At 39.9% G+C, this 22,621-nt stretch overlaps 1 protein-coding gene across 1 annotated transcript in view; it reads left to right on the top strand.

Moving 5' to 3' along the window:
- The window catches only part of OGDHL (oxoglutarate dehydrogenase L), a 47,574-nt gene extending 38,464 nt beyond the window's left edge, over positions 1 to 9,110 (top strand). The window contains exons 17-22 of the mRNA XM_061449803.1: positions 1,585 to 1,656; positions 2,968 to 3,093; positions 3,702 to 3,774; positions 5,428 to 5,591; positions 6,199 to 6,353; positions 7,090 to 9,110. Of these exons, the coding sequence (XP_061305787.1) occupies positions 1,585 to 1,656; positions 2,968 to 3,093; positions 3,702 to 3,774; positions 5,428 to 5,591; positions 6,199 to 6,353; positions 7,090 to 7,213 (714 nt within the window). The 3' untranslated portion in view covers positions 7,214 to 9,110. The remainder of the gene's footprint in view (positions 1 to 1,584; positions 1,657 to 2,967; positions 3,094 to 3,701; positions 3,775 to 5,427; positions 5,592 to 6,198; positions 6,354 to 7,089) is intronic.
- The last annotated feature ends 13,511 nt before the right edge of the window (positions 9,111 to 22,621 follow it).

The raw sequence follows: 22,621 nt of genomic DNA on the forward strand, positions 1-22,621 counted from the left end.
TCCAACCCTTCCAATACCTTCTTCTAGACCAGGTTGCTCAAAGCTTGTCCAATCTAGCCTTGAATACTTCCAGGGATGGGGTGTCTACAACCTCTCTTCCAGTGCCTCACAACTCTCACAGTGAAGAACTTCTTCCTCATATCTAATCTAAATTTCCACTCATTCAGTTTATAGCCATTCCTCCTTGTCCTATCACTATATGCCCCTGTCAAAAGTGCCTCTCCATATTCCTTATCGGCCCCCTTTATGTACTGCTGCTCTCAGGTCTCCCTGGATACTTCTTCAGCCTGAACAAGTCCAACTCTCAGCCTGTCTTCATAGGAGATGTCCTTCAGCCCTCTGATCGTCTTTGTGGCCATCCTCTGAACTCTGGAATCCTGCATGTATAATTAGGGAGGATGATGTGTGTTGTATCAAGCTGTCAAAATAATGAGTGATTTTTCAAATCATACATTAAGGTTTCAGCAGAGTAAGTTATGATGAGAGATGGCTGTATAAAGAAAAAAGCTGTTTATGAACATTGTTAGCTTAGTAGCTGTGGGGAGAATTGAGATGTAATAGTTTTATGTCTTCAGGTTAAAGTACTTTGCAGCTGTCTCCAAAATGAAAGTCCTTCCTAGCAGTAACTGTCACTTGAGCAAGCAAAGGCTGCCAGCATTAGCAGTAAATAAAAAAGCACACTGCATTCTTGTACTCCTCACAGCTTTCTCTCATCCTTTATAAACAAGGACGTGAGAGGGGAGATAACAGATACTGAAACACTCCTTATTCCTGATATTGTCTGTGACTAGCATGTGTGTTTTGCTAGTATTAAATGGATCTAACAATGTTTGTCACTAAAAGAAATTACCTTGGGTACTGCTAGTGAGACTGGTTGTGAATGTTCAGTATTTTGACAGAATGGAATGTAAAGTTATTTTACATTACATGAAGAAACAGAAATTAATCATAAGTTAGTTTGCCAGATAATCTGTACATGTAGTTTGATTCATTTTAGCTGAAGCATTCATCTAGGCTATTTTGTCCTACACTAAACACTGAACAGTGGTAGCAGAAAGATCCTGATTCTGCTTTTGTTGCTAATATAGTGAAGATAGTGGGCAGTTAACTGTATTTCCTCCTGCTCAGCATGCAAGTGTGGTTCGGTCCAAAGAAGTATGAGTCACTGCATACACTGAGGCACATGGTGTTTCTCTTCCTGACGTTGTTCCTGGTCCTTTCTGCCCTGCATTAGCAAGGTCATTGTTCTTCCCACGTGGACCCAACTGCCCTTTCATTCGTCTTCATTGTGCAGCTATACTGAGGCTGGAAATTACTTACAACTGGGAAAAGCACTGGAAATCCATATGAAAATTTTATCTTCTCCTATGAAAATATTTTATGAAAGACAAAAAATTCCAGTCCTGTGGTGTGTCCTCTCTTCTCACTGCTACTGCCGTTGATGCCCTTTGACTGGGAGGGCAGGTGTGCAGCTTGGTGCAGAGCTGCCAGGGTGACAGGAGGTATTCATGAGTGAGTGACCTGAAATGATGTCTAATTGACGATGTGGTTTTTTAATTTCATTTTAAATGATACCTTTACTAGGGTCCAGAGCATTCATCAGCCAGGCCTGAGAGGTTTCTGCAGATGAGCAATGATGATTCTGATGCTTATCCGGTAAGTAGATTTGTCAAAGGCTATATCCTGTTTTTGTTCTTCACGTTTTAGACGTATTTTTTGATAAGAAGCATCCTTTTAGGTAGGTATAGGGGGTCAAGATTTAGTTTCAGAACTTGAGGTAACATTAACTTGATCCCAGTAAAAGTGATGGAAGTATGAGGTATGTGCTGCTTCATTGCAAAGCTGAGGTCATATACAATTAATCTCTGGCAGCATGATCTTTTTATGGCTGTTCCTCAGGGCCAGTGATTCTGCTTGTTTATATTGCTGTGCATACTGCAAAGGGGTGTCTCTAGCTAATTTCTAAAGGAGGCCAAGTGAGACTACTCCTGGCTTCTTGCAGTGGAGCTAAATTATACTGCAGGGAGCGTGAAAATAAGAAACTACTAAATTTTATTCAGCTAAGACTTTCATACTCTGGTCATTCAGGCAAATTATGTAGCTCTACAGGATCCTGGGCATCCATTTCGCCACTGCAGATTTCCTACGAAACTCTGCTATACATTAATTGAAAAGCCCACCAATTTAAAAACAGGCAAAATAAAATGCATGTTTCAGTTTTGGCCCTGAGTTTGTTACCCTTGGGGCAGTGATAGTTCCAAAGCCATGCTGCTTCTCAACTAAGAGTAATTTTTGTCAGTGAACTGGCAGAATAAGGACCTGATTGATTGACGGTATTTAAGGACTGACAGTTGCACACTATGAAGCAAGTTATAAATTTCATCATGGAAGGCAGGAGCTCTAACCATGGACCAGGGAGTTGTGTTAGCTGCTGTACCAGTCTGTAATGAGATCATTGTACCTTTAGCTACATATATGCTTACCTAATGTATATGTACATAGACATGGATAAAAACACCCTATATTCATAAAATACAGAAAATATAAAACATGAAATTTATGTGTTAAAAAGCATAAGAGGATGGGACACTTGCCAAAAAATGGGAGAGTTATCTATACACTCAAAAAATGAATTCTAGTTTTAAGATTCTTTCAAAGGGGTTATATTTTGTGTCTTCCACCTACTGAAGTCCTAGTCCTCCTCGCCTATCGTTCCTGGGCTTCCCACCTTGCTGAAATTAGTGGAAGGTTTATGCATTTATTTACATTTTAGGAAGAAGTAGAAACAGAAGAGAGTGATTTGTGGGGATGTTTCCCTAGCTAATCATACAATCTCATCAGAATCTGCTAATGAAGTATTTTTGAGGAAGGGAGTTGCTGAGAGTCAGAAATAGAAGTGTAGGTTTTGAGCCCATTTTTCTGATCCTGTAGGCATTTTTTTTCTAATGCCTTTAATGTCTCTCTCAGGAGTTCAGTGAGCAGTTTGAAGTTTCCCAGCTGTATGAATGCAACTGGATTGTGGTGAATTGTTCTACTCCAGCCAATTACTTTCACGTCCTCAGAAGACAGATCTTGCTGCCATTCAGAAAACCGGTAAAGTTACTATAATGGACCTGTTTTTTCTAGGTATATTAACCCTCACATATGGAGGGGTGTTTGCATATGGCATACTGCTAAAAAGAACAAGAGTCACTGGTGAAAAATCTTAACACAGGTTGAAGTTGCTGATTTGATGGAATGAAACTCAGCTCTGATTATGCTACAATTATGAAATTTGATTTTCAGTTTTACTTCTTTCTGGCTTTTCAGGCCTTCAGATGAGCTTGTCAAGACACTGTAGTTAATAGGTTGCATGACTATAATCTGCATGTAATTGGTGGAACTTCAAAAACCTAAGATACAACTGTTGGATGTTTTACTGGTTCAAACCCTGTGATTTTATTTTGTTCTCGAAAAGAAGCATAAGCAGTAGTTCTTGAGAACCTTTAAAAGGAGTTGACTACCCAGATCTTTTGAGTAATTTTGAAACTTCCTAAGCATTCAAAACGGGAAAAAATACTGTGTTTGCTGTTCATTAATCACATTAATTTGATCTGTAGCATGTTCAGTTTGTGTGTTTAGTATGAACAGTGCTACAAATGTTGCATATAATAATGTAGATAAAGCAGCTCTTGAGTTTGGGAAAAATTTCTGTTTTACAGCTGATTATTTTGACACCCAAGTCACTGCTGAGGCATCCAGAAGCTAAATCCAGTTTTGATGAAATGGTGTCTGGTAGGTCACCTTAAAGTATTATGGACAAATAATTAGCTATGTTAAGTCACGTGTCAGGCTGTGAGGAAGGGAATCTGCTCCAAACAATTTGTCTTTTCCTTTGGTGTAATTTCTGTGGAGCTGGTGTAGTGAGATCTAGCATGGACTTTTGCTAAAAAGTCAGCTTTTGAGTATGGATTCTTAATTTTAAGAGGCTTGTCTTGTAACCAGTCATTAATCTTAAAGGCAATGGAAAGTGCATTCCCCTCTCTGCAGGGATGTTCCCCTCAATAGGCTGTTAGGTGCCTCTGCTCTTTCTCTTCATACAAAAATTGAATTGTTCTTTGTGTACTATCTGCACCCTCTATATGTGATGGATAGGTTGGAATCACACTGTGCCTGTTCGGAAGAATGAAGGGCACATTTTTCTTTACAATATTCAGTTCTGTGGCTGCCATGTCACAACAGATTTCAGATTAGAAATTCTGTAGGGATTGTGATTTGTCATTTTGTCTTGGGAGTCCCCTCTATTTCAGGCTAATCCTCAATAGTGGCCAAACTCCTGATTAACACTGAATTCTGACATACTTTTATGTTCCTGCTGAAGAGGCAAGGAAGTAGTAAAGTATTGCTGACTCTCAGCTAACTCTTTTTGCTCTATTTTTAATGGAAAGCTGAGGAGGAGAGGAAGACTGACTCCAGCTGACTCAATGTAGCACAGATTCAGTCTTTTTTAATGATGAATTCTGCTGTTCTGTGAGACAGGATAATTCTGACATAAATCAGTTCCTCTTTCATATATTTGTGCTGCTGCTTTTCTACCCCCAAGATAAATGGTTCGAATGGGAGCTTATTCTCCTGGTATGTGGGTGTGCTGATTCAGACTGGGAGGTCATGTTGCTGTCTGCTACCGTGCAGTTTGTTACTGTGGGAATAGTTTTAATCAATCATATAAGGATCTTTTAGACCATCAAGTTGCTCTTCCAGTTTCATGTATCCCAAGCAAATTGTCCTCCTGGGAAGTGATATCACAGGGGAAAAGATACCTAGCATTGAGCATATGCATCTGAAATTGCATCTTATCACTTACACTTGTGGCTCAGTACTGTGCTAATTCTTCTTCTGGCTAATGCCATTCTAGCTCTCTAACAGACGTTTAAATCACATAAGTATATGGCAGTAATATGTGTGCTTGTGTAAATATTTCTGCAGTTGCCAGATTTAGTTGCATTATGAATATGTGCTATGCTTTTATATAATAATGTCCTAAAATTTTCTAAACCTGCATTAATGTTAGATGGTTGAGATCATCTTGGAAAGAAGAAACAGTATTTCAGGTAATTCTCTGAAAAAAACCGGAAGCAAAGGTGGGCTATCCAATAAACTAAAAATTAAAGGTGTAATGCACAACACAAAGCTAAAAAAAGAAGCTACTCTTCAAAATATTTTGTGAAGTGTGACAAGTGGATTATTGACAATCTTCTAACTTCTTGAAACTAAACTGCTGAAAGTCACTGTAGCAGAATTACCGATCTGAAAAGTAGGAATAGAGAGCCAGCAGAACCCCATAACCATTGCAACCTGCTGGCTGCCCAGTAAAGGACTGTTTCTTGGGCTGCTTTTTTGCAATGTCTGTTCCTCTGAGAGCACTTTTCTAATTTGTATTCTAACTAGGTACCACTTTCCAACGTGTGATTCCGGAGAACGGGCTGGCAGCCCATGCACCACATGATGTCAAGCGAGTGATTTTCTGCACAGGAAAAGTTTACTATGATCTGGTGAAAGAGAGAAAGAATCAAGACCTGGAGAAGCAAGTAGCTATAACCAGACTTGAACAGGTGAGCTCTCAGAAGGACACAGTCTTCGGGGAGACTTTCAGCAAGGTGTTCCTATGCTTTTAAATAGATAAAACTTGCCAGAAAGGATGGTGATAGTATTTTTATGGCACCTTGCATCTTACAAGATGTTACTTAATGTCCTTGTGGTGAAGGAACATATCAATTGTATACTGGAGAATGAGATCTAGAAATCTTGACGAGGTTTCCAGAACAGCGTAACAAAGTGAAGGTTACAGTACAATGGCACCTTAAATTTGTATGTTGAATCTACTATGCTTAAATGTTGTGAATAGTACACTTTGCAGCTACATTATCATTCACTGATTAAGGATTTCACTAGAAAAACTGTAGGAATGCAGGAGATACAGACTATCACCTACTTCTGTTCATACCAGTGCAAGTATAAAATATATGTGTATTCACTTCTTACAGCAGGAAGTCAATTAAAGAAATACAAGTCACTTTAAAGAACATGTAGCAAGTATATTAGGTACTAAGTGCTTAACTGTAATGGTTGGTTGGAAGAGCTGATGGATAAAAGGCCTTCCTACCATCTGCAAACACCATGTAGGAGAAAGCTTTACCAGTTATTACCCTCTCTTTCTAGATATCACCATTCCCTTTTGACTTGCTGAAAGAAGAACTTGAGAAGTATCCAGGTGCTGATCTAGTTTGGTGTCAGGAGGAACACAAAAACAGTGGATATTATGATTATGTCAAACCTCGTTTCCGCACTATTGTGAACCACACTCGACCTATATGGTATGACAAAAATTGCTTTGTCTCCTGGGTTGGCTTGTTTGCTTTTAAGCTTGGCTGATTTGGGGGAGTTTTTTTGAGGATGTTACTTACGGGGAAGTCATGTTCTTCACAAATCAAAGCCTGTGAGTTTGGTTTCTTGGGTGAAGGAGGGAAAAGTGTAGATGATTTTCACAAATACATCATGCATATCTGGCTCCTCCTTGTAGTTCTAAAAGAAAATCAGTAGCGATTAGCTCTATATTTATTGCCATTTAGCGCAGCACTTTGCTCTCACATATTTTTCTCTCTTCTTGTCTAAGATTCTGTCTTTTTTAAGAATGTCACTCCAAATATTAGGTTTCTGGAGGAAACAGTTCTTTTGAGAGCTCAGTTCAGGTACCTTGCATTTATTTTAGGTGACTGACTCTCAGATCTGGCCATGCGGCTGTCAGAGGAATGAGTCTTCATTGCCAAAAGCACCTTACCTAATTATGAGACAGTGTAGCTTGCCTTGGGAGGGATGGGGGAGAAGCTGTAGCTTAATATTGATGGGAGGGCGGAAGAGGGGGAAGCTGACCAGGAGGTATAACTGATGTTGCAGCTTAGATTGATTTTTATTTAAGAAAGATTGATGATTAAATGTCCAAATCTGCCAAGCTGACTTGAATGCATTTAGCAGTATGCTGTCATGCTTGTTAGTGTCAAAATAGTCTCTCTTCTCACCTCATTTGTCTGCTCAATTCTTTTTGTCACAAAGGTATGTTGGCCGAGAGCCTGCTGCTGCAGCTGCCACAGGCAACAAGAACACACATCTGGTGTCGCTCAGAAGGTTCTTGGATACAGCTTTCAACCTGGAGGCTTTTGAGGGAAAGACATTCTAACTGCAGGGCACTGACCCATCTCTAACTAGTAGTCTCTCAAATCACTGCATCTGAAAGAGTAAATAAAAGTGGGGAAAATTACTGGAATAAAATTATACATAATAAAATCATGTATTTTTGCTCTACCAGATAAAACAATGCAGCACCTGACTTCATTAATCTGCACCTTACTCCCCAGTTTGTAAGGAAAAAAAATAATTCCAGCTTACCTTCCACTGTTTTTTGTGACTTGTCTATTTAGATTGGGACCTCTTTGGCACAAGAGAGTGTCCTATCCAAGGATGCTCAGTAAGTCTAGCTCAGTAAGCCTCCAGTTCCAGTCCGTGGCTGGTGTCTAAGTACTGTAAGTACAGCAGACATGGACAGCATGATAGTTATGCACATCCCTGAAAAAAAAGAAAGAGGAGAGTACATGTGGGAGCCGCGAAGGAAACCGGATACGCTGTTACAAGGAAGATGGTTGACAATTATTTCTAGATATATTGGTGAGGAGTTATGAAACCAGAAAGCAAGGAGTTGATAGATGGCTTTCACAGAGAAATGTACTGGCTGTGATTATTGGAAGGAGATGGTAAGGTGGTGATGTGAGGAGGATGGAAATGAAGTCAGATTACAAAGCTGTTAACAGCTGAAAACAAAAGTGGTGTGGTCCACTTAGGTATAAGGTGGAAGAGGGTGATGAAGGCAGAAATAAAAGTGACCAAGAAAGTTTGTTGGATGTAGCTAAGCAGAGAATTAAGTCTACACAGGACCACATGAGCTGACAGAGAAGTTGGTGATCAGCAAAATAATTCAGCATCAACTGACTGCAAAAGTAAGATGTGGCAGCACCAACTGATCCCACTCCCTGGGCTGCCTGCTTTGTTGCTCTGTGGTATTAGGGACCTGCGGAGACCTGGTAGCACCCATAAAAAGATCATGTTTGGATGAGGAATCTGTGTCTGTGCAACAAGAAGTGGGTTCACTGCTTTGTCCAGTTCTAATCCTTGCCTCACATCTCTGTGCAGATATTAATTCAACTTTGAAGTGGCAATTCCTGATTTAGTCATGCTTTTATATGTTAAGAGGAAGGTGGGAAAGCAACAGTTGCTGATTGATGAAAGGCACATGCTGTGGTTTTGTACAAGTAGTAATTGATTTCTTTTGTCCTTTGTGTTTACTTGCTAATTAGGATATCAGTTGCCATGTACTTTCATGTACTTTTATTGATACAAGCGACGTAAGTGAACCTCAAGAGCTGGTTCTGTGTAAGGTGGCTGATGTACAGCAAGTACTGGAAGGGACAGAACAGCAGGGGTTGTTTCTCTTCGAGGGAGAGAGCGCTTGGCTTCCTGGAGACACTGCACAGCAAGGTGCCTCAGGGTGACCCTGCTTGTGCTTCCTCCGCATTGCTACCAAGCAGGTGGACACCACTGAACTAGCGTTGTCAGAAGTCCTGTTCCCTCTGCCCCAGGAGGACTTGAGTCTGGATGAACCTTGTGACTGCAAGTTTCTGCAACACTAGACTATGTAGTGGCAGGAGACTTCTTTTCTTTCTGCTGGCTAGGAGAGGGAACTGCTCAGAGTAAGTGGTGTAGTAGGATGTAGAGGAATGAGGACATGCCTTTGTTGCAAGCAGGAAGCAGTAGCTAGATGCACAAGGGCCTTGTGCCCCTGTGGTGCCTGGAGGGTTATGCTAGATTGGCTGAGCATCCGCTCATAAGAAGTGAGTGGAAAAAACATAGATGAGACTTCAGCCCCATGTCCAATTACTTCCCTGGCCTGAGCATGCTCCTGGGACATACTTGTGTTCTTGGCAGTAACTTCTACCCTGCTGCTGCTGTCTCGGCTGTGACATAATAAGGCTTGACAGTTTATGCCTGATTCAGTGTCAGGTGATGGTGGAAATTTTCTTGTCTTGTCAAAATAAAAAGGTGTATTAAAAACTCATAGCAACGATCAGGTACTACTTGTCCAAGCAGATTACCAAAAAGGGATGTGTGCCTTACACTGTCCCTTTATTTGGCCTGGAGACAATGTGATGGTGAAAAACTAATCCTCATTTGAGAGCATAAATTTGATGTAGTAAGGTACTTACCGTGGGATCCACAACCAAACTTGGTCTAATGTTAATGAAACTCAGTACTGTCCTTTCAAATCAGGCCGATAGCCTTGAGCTTTTTCTCTCGTTGAAACATTGAAGCTAATTCAGACTTTTGAAACCTAATGAACTTGGGAAGTACTGCGTCTGACAGCAGCAAATGCTGTCTCTTGTCCATTTCTGTAGCTCAAAACATTAAGCTGATAGTAGCCGTCACCTGAAGTATTTTAATGCTTTTATGAATGCTTGTTTCTGTGGCAAAAATTGAGTGCAGCTAAATATTGCTGGCACTGTTTATTGTATTTTCAGCTTGCATAAGGCAGGTCAGTGCTGCATGAAATATGATAAATGCACTTGTGCCACAGTATACGTAGAAAACAAAATTAACATAGAAATGTAAATGGTGAGTGACAGATTTCCATTTTCATTGTGTATCATAGATTGTGGCATAATGGTTACATAAAAATTCCATCAAGAATGTAAAAAACCCTAATAAAATTAAAATGTGCAAACCCAGAATTCTCTGTTATGGCTGTTCTTTTTGACAGTTTCTCCTTTAAGCGTTGGCATTAGCATCCCAGTCTGCAAGGGCAGCTCATTTTTCTGTTTTCTCTTTGTTTCCTCAATAGTGGCTTATTTAAATGTGGTAGCAGCAAGGAGTCAGTGCTTGGACTAAAAAAAAAATAATTATACAAAACCATTGGGTTAAAAGTAGTAATAGCATTGAGGTTGTCTTAGAATATTTTGTTTATTCTAGTTTTTTAAAGTAATAAGTGAACACGTTCCTACTTCAAGCAGAATTTAAAACATATCAGAACCAGATGGAATTAATTAATCTAATTTCTGAATACTGGAATTCATTTGTCTAGGCATGTTGATTCTACATAAGTTTCTGTTAAATTACTTTTCCTGTTGCCTGCACTATGAGATGGTAAATGTTCAGAAGGTTACTAAAGCATTATAAATTGCTAAATGCATTGATTATACTTATATGCAGAATTCTGCTGCTTTTCTTCAACAAGGCCCCTTGAATAAAAGATTTCTTACCGATAGGTGCATGTTAAATAGTGCATTATTAAAAATGAATGCAAATTACTGTAATGGCAGCTTTAAACCAGGTTAAGAAATATTTCTGTGATCTCACAGAGAACAAATACTTTGTTAGAACTAGCTGACAAGTTAAATACTTTTTACATTCTAAATAGCAATCAATTAATTAATTTCTGTAGAGTGTTTGAAAAGGACTGTAGTAATATATAGGCCTCTTCTGCAAATAGTCAGCACTGAAATTCAAATCACAGATTTATAACTCAGAGGGAAGAAATAGCAAATGTGAGAATCACATTGTATATTTGTGGGTGAGATACCATGTTATGAATGCCCACAAGAGCAAAAGACTTGCTAAGACAAACAGCTTCTGTTACAGGATTATTTTTGTTTCCTAGTAGCTGCCTGATGAGCTGCACTGGCAGTGGGGGTGTGCTCGGTGGAAACCTTCACTCTGCTCATGACACAGTTGGAGTCAGTCTGATAGAGCAGAAGGGTAACCTGTTCTCTGGAAAGGGAACCATTCCACATGTTCTAGGAGGTAAAATTTAATGCATGAGACTAGACAAGAAACAGGAATGTGCGTGCATTGTTTCCACTGAGTAGATGAAAGTGTGTGTGTTGGAGGTTGTTGTTTGTTTCTTTTTTGTTTTATTTTGTTTTTTCCTTTTTTTTTTCTTTTGGTTAGACATACACACACTCCTCTACCTGTCAATAAAATGTCTTTTTGATTGCTGTTAAACAGGTGTCACACAGTATGTATCTGTTTGCAAAAGAAGTCTTTTTGATTGCTATTAACTTTACACAGGTGTCAAAGACTGGTGTTGCTCAACCTAGCTTTTTGCCAGTGGCACAGATGACTTTGAACATTGTTTAAAACATTAAGTAGATGCCTACTCAAGAAATCATGTAAAGCCAAAAGATCCCTAAAAACACATGAAATATCTTTGTAAAGTTAAAAAGTCTGGTCAGGATGGAAGAAAAAAGTCTGCTATTGTGTATTGGTTCAGTGAATTCACTATGTTTAAATTTTACAGGCATCTCCTCAGTTTGGTACGGGGATTCAATAGGGGGGCTGTTAAGGCACCTGCCAGGCTAACAAGTTACCCAGTACAAGTGACCACATAATTACGGCTGATGTGACTGGCCTGTGTGAGGATAGCCAAGCAAATGCTGCCTGTGGTTAGTTGGTTTTAATCAGCCAGGCCTATTCTGGCCCAGCTGTTCTGTCTCTGTCTCCTTTGCTATCATTCTCTAAATACTTAGAACACTTTACCTTGTTTTCCCAGGAGGAAGGTTGATGGCTGAACCCCTGGGCACCTGCAGTGGGGCAGGGGGTTCCTATGCTCTATGGGGTGTTGTTGGCTGTTTCTGTAGTAGGAAGTTACAGAGTTAAGCTACAGTGAACAAAGCTGAGGATGGCTGTCGGGAAAGACTCGGGAGGAAAAGGGGGCTGCAGGATCACAGCTGCTTATTCTTTGTGAGGGCAGGTAAGAGACCTGGCTGGGGGAGCTGGGTAGGGGTGTCTCATCCTGCCCCTGTGGTGAAGGGAGCACTGTCCTTTGAATTATTGTCAGAGCTTCTGAGGACTTTGAGTCCTAGAGAGGAACCTGTAATGTGGCTGTGGATTTCTGATGCAAACCACTGGTAAAAGCTGCTTGGGATGTAAAATACTGCCATTTTCAGTGCAAGTGCACTTCGGTTTGTTTAGAAAAGGTGAGGAAACCTTTGAGTTGAAAGGTGGGAGAGAAATGCATGAGGGTTTTGTTTTTGTTGGGTTTTTTTTGTTTGCTTGTTTGGTTTTGGTTGCTTGAGGTTTTGTGATTTTGTTGGTCTGTTTGTTTTCCCCAAAACCCGAGCAACAAAACAACCCTTTAAAAATCAATTTTCTTTCCCTGGGGGATGTGAAGCATGACCTGCCTTTGGCTAGGCTGCAGCCATTATTCCCAGGTGAGATCTGCTGGGACAGATACACTGCGCCACTGCTCTTCCCTCTCTCTGTGTCCTATAGACAAGATTGCAGATCTTGGGGCTTTGATGAGTACCTGTCATGCAACCTTTCTGTGCTGATGGAAACATGGATCATTATAGTACACTCAAAAAATCTTTGCAGATGAGGGTAATTTTGTATGCATCTTTTTTGCCCTTGCTCTTGGATAGTGAAGGTTACTAAATAGAATAAGCACAATATGAAATTTTGAAACTTTAAACGGCAAAAGGCATCCAAAACTTCTAATATCTCTGATCAAAAAGTTTTGTGTATTTTTTTTGTTCCCCTTGGTCATTTAGTAGTTCTGCAAAGTCCAGTTTTGTAGCAATAGGAGCCTTGATTTGATGGACTCTACTGATTAAGAAATGATTCTTGAAAGTTTTTCTTCATGTTTATGCAGAACAAGGGCAGAGATTAAGTGGGTACATTTCCTTAATCATCAGTTGAAGATATTAGGAAACAGCATGCAGACTGAAATAGAATTCAACATACTTGCAAGAATGAGATAGATGAATATTGCCTCTTTTCCAATTCTTGGGTTTTTTTTAAACTGTTGAAACCACTTCTGATTTTAGATACTTACGAGCTCTCAGCTTGTGCTTTTCTCAAAGCCATTACTTAAAATGTAGCCTATTATCCAAAAGTAATAAAAGAACAAAAGGATTTATTTTTTTTCCAGGAAACAATATTTTAGTGATTTATTAGCTTTGACTGAAAATGTTTCACAGATTTTTTTTCAAAGTTTTCAATTATTAATAAGTGCACCAGGCGGTTCCCTTGTGATCTTTTAAGTGATGCAGTCATTAATGGCAAATGGAGATCTAATTTGTTTAGAGGGGAAAACAGTTGTATTCATCACTAAAGATGCTGTGTGAAACACTGAAATATAATTTCTATTGCAGAAATCTTTACTTCCTATTCAGTGACCCATAAATTCACCGATGCTCTCACAAAGAAGCACAGAGAAACTTTCTGCTCCTGTTGTACCCAGCCTTCTTTGTATTCTTCCCCCCTTCAGGAAGAAGGGTGTGCTCGGACTGTCACAGTGAAGAAGCTCTGAGTAGGAGCTCAGCTTGGCTCTATTCTTTTCCTTGGGTGGATGTTAGTCATTATCAATACAATGGGTTTGTTTTAGTAGTGGTTTAAGTGACTGCATTTCAGTTGGCCTTGCAGTGCAACAACAACTGCCTGCACAAGATGTTGGTTGAAGGGCAGTGATGTTTAGTGCTCTCACAGATTTCTCCCTGCACCTGTGATAAGGGAAAAGGAAAAAGGTAAAGGAAAAAGTTCAGGTCTATGTTGGAAGGTGCCTGAAACCGCACCCTTGCTATCCTCGCTTTGGGGTTTGGCTGTGCCATAAAGAAGTCCTCAGGTTTTCTCTCTAGTCTCCCAAAATGACCTTGGCCAGGCTGTGAGGTCAATTCGGCATTGATGACATGAGTAAGCTTACTTAGGTTTCCAGTAAAGGTCCCATATCTGCAGTAAATCGGTTCCACAGAAGAGGCCATCAGGTAAATGTGAACCATCACTGTGTGCTGGGCAGGACTTTGCAAGGGTAAACTTAATTGATAAAAAGCAAAACACATTTGAAGAAAGAGTATGTTTGCCCATATTTGAAGAAAGAGTGTATTTCCCCAAATGAGTGTCTCCACTGCTGTGGCTAAAATAAAGAGGATAAAATTGTCTACTACAGAACATGATAAAATGACTGTACATAATTCCCCGTGACTAGAAGTAGATGTTTAAGCAACTGCTCCCAATAGGCTTCTTAAAGATGAAATATTTATTGCTATATGTTAATTACAGGGTTTAAGCAGTACTTAAGTAATTTAAAGGGATTTGCTTCATCTTGCTTTCAATAATTTTATGTGATTGAATCCTTCTTCATCAGTTGCTCTTTGTGCTAGAGCAGTTTGCACAAACATATCCTTAACTAAACAGCATTTGCAATGTTGATTATATTGTATAAAATGAATAGTGAACAATCTTCTTCATGAATCAAATTCCATCAGAATTAATGTTTTTGCATGCGCACTAAAACACAATAGCTTTTCAAGCCTAGACAAACCTTGTTTAGATACAGTAAAGTCATATGTTACTCCTGGGATATTAGTCTCTGACACTAGCAACCAGTTTTGAAGAAATCTGTGTATACTTAATTTTTTTGGAGTTTAATGTGAGTGAGAAATACATACTTACCATGTAAGTCATCTTCCTTCCCCTGAACAGCATAGAACCATAAATATTTTGTGCCTTTATGTCTTCAATGCATTTTTGTGCAACATATTTGGCACAAAATTACTTTGAGGAAAATTTTTGGTTTATCAGAACTTCAAGCTACTGTTGCCAAAACTTAAAGCTGATAAAGAGCTGAAGCTTTGCGTTGCCTAGGGACTCTTCATCACAACAACCTACTGCCTATTCAGAAGGAAAGATAAACAGAAATAAAGCAACTTAATCTCCAGTGAATCTAAACGGTTCCTAGTTACACTCTTAGATAATTAACTTCTCCCGTGATGTGCTCATTTAATAGATACCTGGTCATATGTGACCATGTTTATTTAATGTGATCTGCAATATTTATACCACAATACACCCTTCTCATTATAAAACTGACATTCTTTATTTACACACACATTCTGAAGCTCTTGCTTAGACAAAACTCTACAGGCTTCAGGAAGATATATTTGAGCATGCACATCAGTATATGACTGCAAATAAATGACTTCTGCAGGGACTGTTGGGGGGGATGGGGAAACCCACTAATATTTTTCCTTCTTCAGCATCACTCTTCTGGTATTTATGTGCATTAAAAAATTAGGGACATGCTGCATGAAGTGTGATTATTATTATTATATTTTAGGTTTTTATCACAGCCCTCAAGCCCCTCATTAGACTACAGTAAAATTGTATTTTTCATAGTAAGCACAATGTTATGCAGCTTATGAGCTTAGCAGATTTATGCAGAGCTTTAACTTTGTAGAACTTGTGTCTGTAACAAAACCCAAAGGGAAGTAAGCAGAGATCTCTGTAGCATATTCTGTCCCCCAGAATTAATTCCAACGCCTATGACAAAGACCACTAATTTGTAATATTTCTGGCTGTACTTCACATGACCTTGGTGAATGCCACCTTGGTACATTCACATGTACACATGTATGAGAGAAAATGTTTGTGTCTGAGTAACACCTATATACGTGGGTGCAGAGCAACCCTGTCTTGTCTTAGAACTGCCTGACAAAATTGATCTAAACTGAAAGTTGTAGCAAGTAAATGGCCACATTTCAGATTAATCTTAATTAGTAATGCATCTTGTCTCTCCCTGGAATGAGCCTATGCTGAGTTGAGTCTTGTAAATATGTGCCTTGACAGAGCAGAAGAGTCCAGCACGTCTTCTGTGGGCTGTTCTCCGCTCATAACTCATGGGCATTGATAGGGGATGTTCTTGATATTTTAAACAAAAATACCGTAAAATAACCAAAAGATACCTGAACAGTTGAAAGCAACAGTTAAAAACAGAAGAACTGCTTTGTCCCTCTCTTTGGAGCTGAAAATAAATTTATTTTAAAAAATAAGTCCCTGCACCAACAGCGGAGTGCTGTACAATGAGTTTTAAAGCACTTTTCACTGGAAATTTGAAAAATCTGAGACTCAGAGCTGTTATCTCCATTTCAGATGCAGGACTGTAAAGTGATGCTTGCACTGTAAAGTGAATCTGTCGTGGACTTTCTCTTAATATGTAAAAAGGAGGTATGGAAGTTTTTAGTGCAGAATGGCCAATACACAAATGAACAGGAAGGAAATTTATGTATGGTATCATTGATTTATTTTTTTTTTAATTTATTCTTTTAATAAAACCCAAACCAACAACAGCAAAAACCCAGCAAGCCAACTATTAAAATAATTCAAGTTTGTTCCTGTAATGAAGTTTAAACTCTTGTCCAAAAACTGTGCCATTATCAGCTGTATGTTACTTCAGTTTTCCAACTACACTATTAGAGGTGCACCCATGGGAAGCTGATGATTACCATTGTGCAGCCACTTTAAACCAAGCAGAACATGTCTGAGAATAAATAGCACCTTTTCAACTCTTCTTTACAAATTGGATGGAGTGATTTCCTTCCCATGCACCACTTCCGCCTCCACAAAAGAGCTCCCAAGTCCTTTGTAGGGTGTTTTTGATCAGGCTGGCCACCATGAAAGTGTACACCTCTCCTAGCAATAGCTGTGTCACTTTGCCATTAGGCTTCTGAGAACAAGCTACTTGGTAATTAAGTAGCTGCCGTCTTTAATATGGTAATGTGTGGTATAAACACCTTCAGCACTTGTAAGGGGAAGTGTTTTGTTGAGACATATGGCTTGTGCAACCGTTGGCAGTGATGGGCAAGAGAAAAATCTTCCTGGCTGCTGAGAACGTAAAGAGCATGTCAGTAGTGCGCTGGCTGGATAATGACAGCTTGCTCCTTTTTAAATGTTCTCCTCATAGGTGGAAGAAGCTTCATCTCTCTTCCTACTGTTTGACACCAAACACCAAAAAAGTACCTGAATTAGGAGCTCAGGGATCCCACAGTCTATACTTGGTAGACTGTATTGCTCTGTGGAGATGCCTCTCTTCATCCATTACAAAGGTAGCCCAGGGCAAGCCAGCTCCTAAACTAAGTGCTTTAATAAAGCCTCTGCAATTAAATGTGACAAACTCGGGCACATTTGATTGGGCTGGCCTCTCAAAATTTTGGAGATGTGTTCTGCAAGGGGGAGTGGACTGGATGCCACCCACCCATGCTGCTGTGCAGCCTGTGCTTGGGGCAGTTGTTTTCACCTTAATGTATCAAGTGGTGTTAATTTGTTTCTTGATAGCTAATGATTTTTTTATTTTCCTTCCCCTTTTGAAGAAATTGCTGGAAAAATTGTCAGATCTTTTTGAGCCATTTGCAAAACATAAGGGAATGCACATCATAGAGCTTAATCTGAAAGGCAAACTATTTTAGTTCTATTGTGTTATTGTGCCATTAGTACCGTTTGACTGCCAACTGTGCAGCAGCGGGGCTCCAATCAATGGGAGCCTATGTGTATTTTACATTGCAAATAGTGCCAAGGATAGGAGGGAGAGAGGCTCTTAGTGGTACAATTTTTTCAGTGATTAATAATACTTGAGATCCATTTCAGTGATCAGAAATGTGTCTTAATGAGACAATTAGTCAAAGCATAAAAGCTGCACAGTAATTTAGTTGGTGTTACTACTGGAATAATTTGCTGCTACTGTTTTCTTCCTCCTGATTTGGCTTTGTCACAATAGGCTGGGTGAAAGACATTGTAGAGAGGACTTGCAGGCTAGGTTCAGCTTTCAAATGGCCATGATTATCTGTGGGGCAGATAATCCCTTTAAAAATGAGGGAGACTTTGAGGGAAAAAGTGGTTATTTCACATATAAAAAACTGAAATGCCTTTGTCCAAGTGGCTACTACAGTGCCTTCAAATATCCAGCTTTCTGCTAGTGCCATGGCAACTAATCACAAGTAGCATCTGGGGGATGGGTACCAAACTGAAAGGGCTACTTCAAGTTTGTATTTATTTTTCCCTCCTGTAACAAAAGCACAATGACAGGGCTTGAGATTTCTTGATGTATTCCAGCTACCTGTGTTCAAAAATGTCTGATGGAGCTAATTTTTAATCTCACTGGAAGATATCTCATTGTCATATTAAAAATGGTTTTCATCTGTTTCTGGTCTTTCACAATTTGGCCACAGTATTTAAAGAAAAGTCAGAGCAGTTGTTCTCAAGCCATACTTGTCTTGAAGTTTGCTGCTGCTTTTTTCAACCTGAAGCCTTGTGTTCCTCAAAGTTTGTTTGTATTTATTCCATGTTGATCTATTAAGGTTTAATATCTCCCTACACAACTGCTGTCATTCTGACTTGGAGGAGTGTCAGAAGTGTCCTCAGAGTGATGGTGCAGAAGGCACTGAACACAGCATAAAACCTTAATTTTTTAAAAAATGAGCTAGTCGCGTTGGTGAGTTTATCTGCCTGGAGTGTTTCTGTTGATGTTCAGGGTGTTCTGTGCTCAAGAAGTCTGGGGGGTTTATTATTCTGGTTTTGGGAGCAAAGAATTGACATTATTTAAACTAACTTCATCTAACTAATTTTCAATTACCTAAGAGGCCAATAGACAATTTACTGCCAGAGCACAAGGCCATTTTGTTGGTTTCCCACTGGCAAATGCGGTAAGGTGGGTTTGTTTTAAAGCTCCTCCCTGTGCTGAGGGCTGCACTGGAGCTGAAGGCTGAAGCTGGGGTGCAGTACAGGACAGGACAGCCTGCTCAGTACTTACGGGGTCAGGGTCACAGCGGGGTGTGAACAAACTCGCTGCTGTCTTGGGCAGAGCTAGAGTGGGGCAGATGCTGAAACCCGTCTGCTGTCTCTGTGAATGCCTGCAGTGCCTTTGTAACCTGTGCCAAGCTTAATTGTATTGATCTTCTCAATGCAGTTCAGTCTGAATGTTCTCACTTTCTCATCTCGTCATACCGGAATTTTAGAGCACAGACATGTTTCAGACTTTAAAGTGACAAAGTCTGTTTCTCTTGACTTTGAGTATTTTTTTCCTCACTAAATAATGTTGTTATGATCCCTCTGTCATCTACAGGCCACAGGAAGGGGACTATATTTGAACACTGTGATAGTGTTATTTTGATAGCAGTTTTGTGATAGATCAGTATTGCTGTAAATGTGGTTTGGTTATTTATAACTGCAGCCATCTCCCTGCAGGTTACAGCTGATAGGAGATACCAAGTAATCCTTTGGTTTTATGCTGGACAGCCTGTCTCTCCTTGCAGCTGCACTAGAAACTGCAGCTTTGCTGCCTAGCACACCTGAGCCTTAACAAATGCCATGTTTCTTTATTCAGACCCCTCTGTTGGGATGTGAAGACTAACCTTTCTTTCATAAGTAATTATGAGTCAAACAGAAAATCACTCGGGGTAGAATCATAGAGTATCAGGTTCATGTGGTCCAGCCTTTCCTGGCACAACCACCATTCTGGCATATGACGTTTTGCAAACTGCTGAATTCCTCAGTCTCAGAAGTGTTTTTTTTTAAATGAAGCTGAGGTTGCGAATATATGTTGACACATCAGGAGCAAAAAAGAAACTTCGTACTCGAGTTAATTGTGGGGAGGGGAAATAGAAAGAAAAAAGCAGCATTACTTTTGAGATACCTGGAATATCAGTTGTGATGGCACCCAGTCATCTTTAATCCTGTCCTTATGGCTATGCCAACTTTTCTCTCTTTATACCTTTGGGCTGTGTCTAATGATGCACAAATGTTCTGCAACATTTGTGGCCAAGAGAAGGGCAGAACAGGCACATCCGTATGAATATGTATGGGTTGATCATCAGCTATGAATGACTTTGAAACTGCTATCTTTGACATAGGAAACTTTCTAGAAGCTGAAAGAATGAAAGATGTCCAGGAGCTTCATTCTTCTTTTAAGAAAATTATTCTAACTACATGCATGTCAGACTTCTATATGAATTTGTAATATTCAGGGTGGTAATGTATGACTGGTTCTGGAAAAGGCGGTATATGTTCTTATTTGGTTGACACGTTGGATGTAACGAGCAAGTTTATTTAGAGCTTCATTAAATGACCTAGAAGTGTAAATACTGTATCCAACTGTATCCTGAAATTTCTAATATCTTTGTATTGCAAGTAAACCACCTGACAAAACCAAGGTAAAGGGGAATGTGTCCCTATAAATCAGTAAGCATATAATGCTTCTATTCTAGCTTCTCCACAAAGTGGATGCAACTTGCCATCACCTCCCAGAGAAGGAAAACCACAACTTACAAAGTATGTGCAAGTAAATTTATTCTCATTTTACATTTCTGTTTCTTACCCTAACATCTACGTTCCTTTGCATTCTCCCTCATAGTACTTGAACCCAGCTTGGCTTTACGCTGGTTAGCTGTACAAGCTGAGATTGATTTAGCTTTGATCTGGATTTGAAACAGAGCAAGAAGTGAATACAGCAGTGCAGGCAGTTCAGCAGCTGGTAGCATGGCCTATTAGTCAGGACTTCACTGTCTAGCGTAGTCGAAAAACCCCAGTGTATTTTGTTGGAAGACAGTTCCAACTGAAACCTCCTAGTTCCTGGCTTGTCTGTCTTCCTGTCAGGAAGATAAAACCAACCTGAAAGTTGTGTTGGAAATGTGCTGGGAATCCTTGGTCAGTTTTTTGCTTTGCTCCTCAACTCCAGTCTCCAGCCCTAGAGAGGCTGTTGAAAAGTGGGGAGATGAGAAGCAGTAGCTTGCAGCCTTTCTCTGGAAGCCACTTGCACAGGAGCTGAGGGAACTTGAGCCCTGAGCTCCTCACCTCACCTACAGCAAAGAATGATTAAAAAAATACCATTCTGTGTGAGGCACTGGCATGGTGTTACCTGTGTTTTGCTGGGGAGGGAAAGAGGGAAGACAAAAAACCCAAAGAAACTAAGGCCCAAGCAAAATAAAGCATGAACTATTTTGAAAGCAAAAAGATTATATCCCTGCAGACTAAAACCTAGAAGGTTTTCTTGTGACTGTGTGCTGGTGTGTATGGGAAGGCCCCAAAAGGTGCTCTCCCAAGCATGGCCTTAACTCCCAAACCATCCTCTCTTCCTGACTATGCCTTTCAAATTGCCTCCAACATAAAGAAGTGCAGAGCTTTAAAGTGTTAATGTTGACAGAAGCTGGCTGTTTATGTCTAGTAAGCATTCATTTCAGAATGTAAGTGCTTTGAGTAAGAGACTGCAACGAATGAAACTCTCTACTCTCCAAAATCCAGATCATTAATGCTGCAGTGAAATACAGTCTTGCTGTTGACCACCAGCACTGCAGTGTTCCAGTCTGGTATCTCTTTCAGAATAAACTGATGTTCATCTGCTTGCAGAACAGGTGGAAAAGGGCAAAGCAGTGGCCAGTACTGCATTTGCTTCGTTTCCTCTGAATTTCCTCTAAGCTTTAGCACTTAGGAGGGCAAAGAGTGAAAACCAGTGCTAATGTAGTTAGGTTCTGTACAAAATTCCCCACAAGTCCTATCAGCTTTGATCTTTGGCTTCATTATTATTACATTAATGTATCTCCTTTGAATGGAGCCTCCACCCTCTGTCATTTCTCATTCTAGCAGTAAAAGGCAAGAAATTCATTATGTACTTGTATTTGCTATTGACTGGCACAGCAGCCATAAGAAATGCAATGTATTTATTTGTAAGTACCATGGAATAAGGCTAAATTCAAAAGAAATCTCCAACAAATGTTAAGATGGTGCTATGGAACAGCTGGAACATTAAGTGAACAACCTTGATAACCCAATTGTTCATTGACGCATAATTCATTTTGCTTCTACTGAAAGAGTAATTCCTCAGGACATTAAAGACTTGAGATTTTGTGAAGCTGAGAATCAAACCAGAAGGGACAAAATTCTCTCTTAACCCACGTATTTGTTTAGATAAATTATGTGCTTTTTGGGTTTATTATGGTGCACTGTATAGGGTTGTTGTAAATTAGTCAGAACTGGGGAAATAAGAGAACTGGCTGGTAATGCAATTTCAGCAACACAGGAATGCTACATAGTTCTGCCTGGGCCCCCAAAGATGTACATATTTTTTAACTCATCTTATCCTGCTGACTTGTTTTACAAGGCAGAAGCAGATTTCCTGCATAGTTGACAGTCGGGACCTCACCTTTCCAAGTTTTTATCAGCTATGATGTGTTAAGCCTGAGACCACATACTGACCAACCTACATCAGCTCTTTTGGCAGGTAGAGGTAGCAATTCCTCTGTTCTGGTTCCGCTGTAGCTGTATGATTTGCAGGAGTTGGTGGTCCTCAAATTTAACCTGATTGTGTCCATCCGTGACAGCTCTTCGCAGCGTTTTAATTCTATTTATTGCCAAACTACAGAAAGTGGCTGAAAAAGGAGTCTGGTTCATAAAGCAGCATGCCATCAGCTTCTGCTGCTGTTCTGTCATCCTCAGAAGGTGGCTTTCACTGCTTCCTAGCAGACTTCAGTGGCAATCTCTGACAATTAATTCACATTTATAAAATGGGTGAGAGAGACGACATCACTGTGTTGTCAACTCTAAATTAAAAAACTCCCAAAATCTACTAGTTACTCTAGGTTGAGGCCTGGACTCTCTTGGCCCATGTTGGGTACATTGCAAAGACCTAGCAACCCCAGTAAGAGAATCTAAATGAGTTGCCAGTAGCATAGATATTGCATTAACTCCTGCTCTTTGTAAGTTTCTGGTGTCAAGCAAATAG

The sequence above is a fragment of the Pezoporus flaviventris genome, unplaced genomic scaffold (genome assembly GCF_033815535.1).
Source record: "Pezoporus flaviventris isolate CSIRO_AGI_PZ_B2104156 unplaced genomic scaffold, CSIRO_AGI_Pfla_v1 ptg000001l, whole genome shotgun sequence".
NCBI classification, from domain to species: domain Eukaryota; kingdom Metazoa; phylum Chordata; class Aves; order Psittaciformes; family Psittacidae; genus Pezoporus; species Pezoporus flaviventris.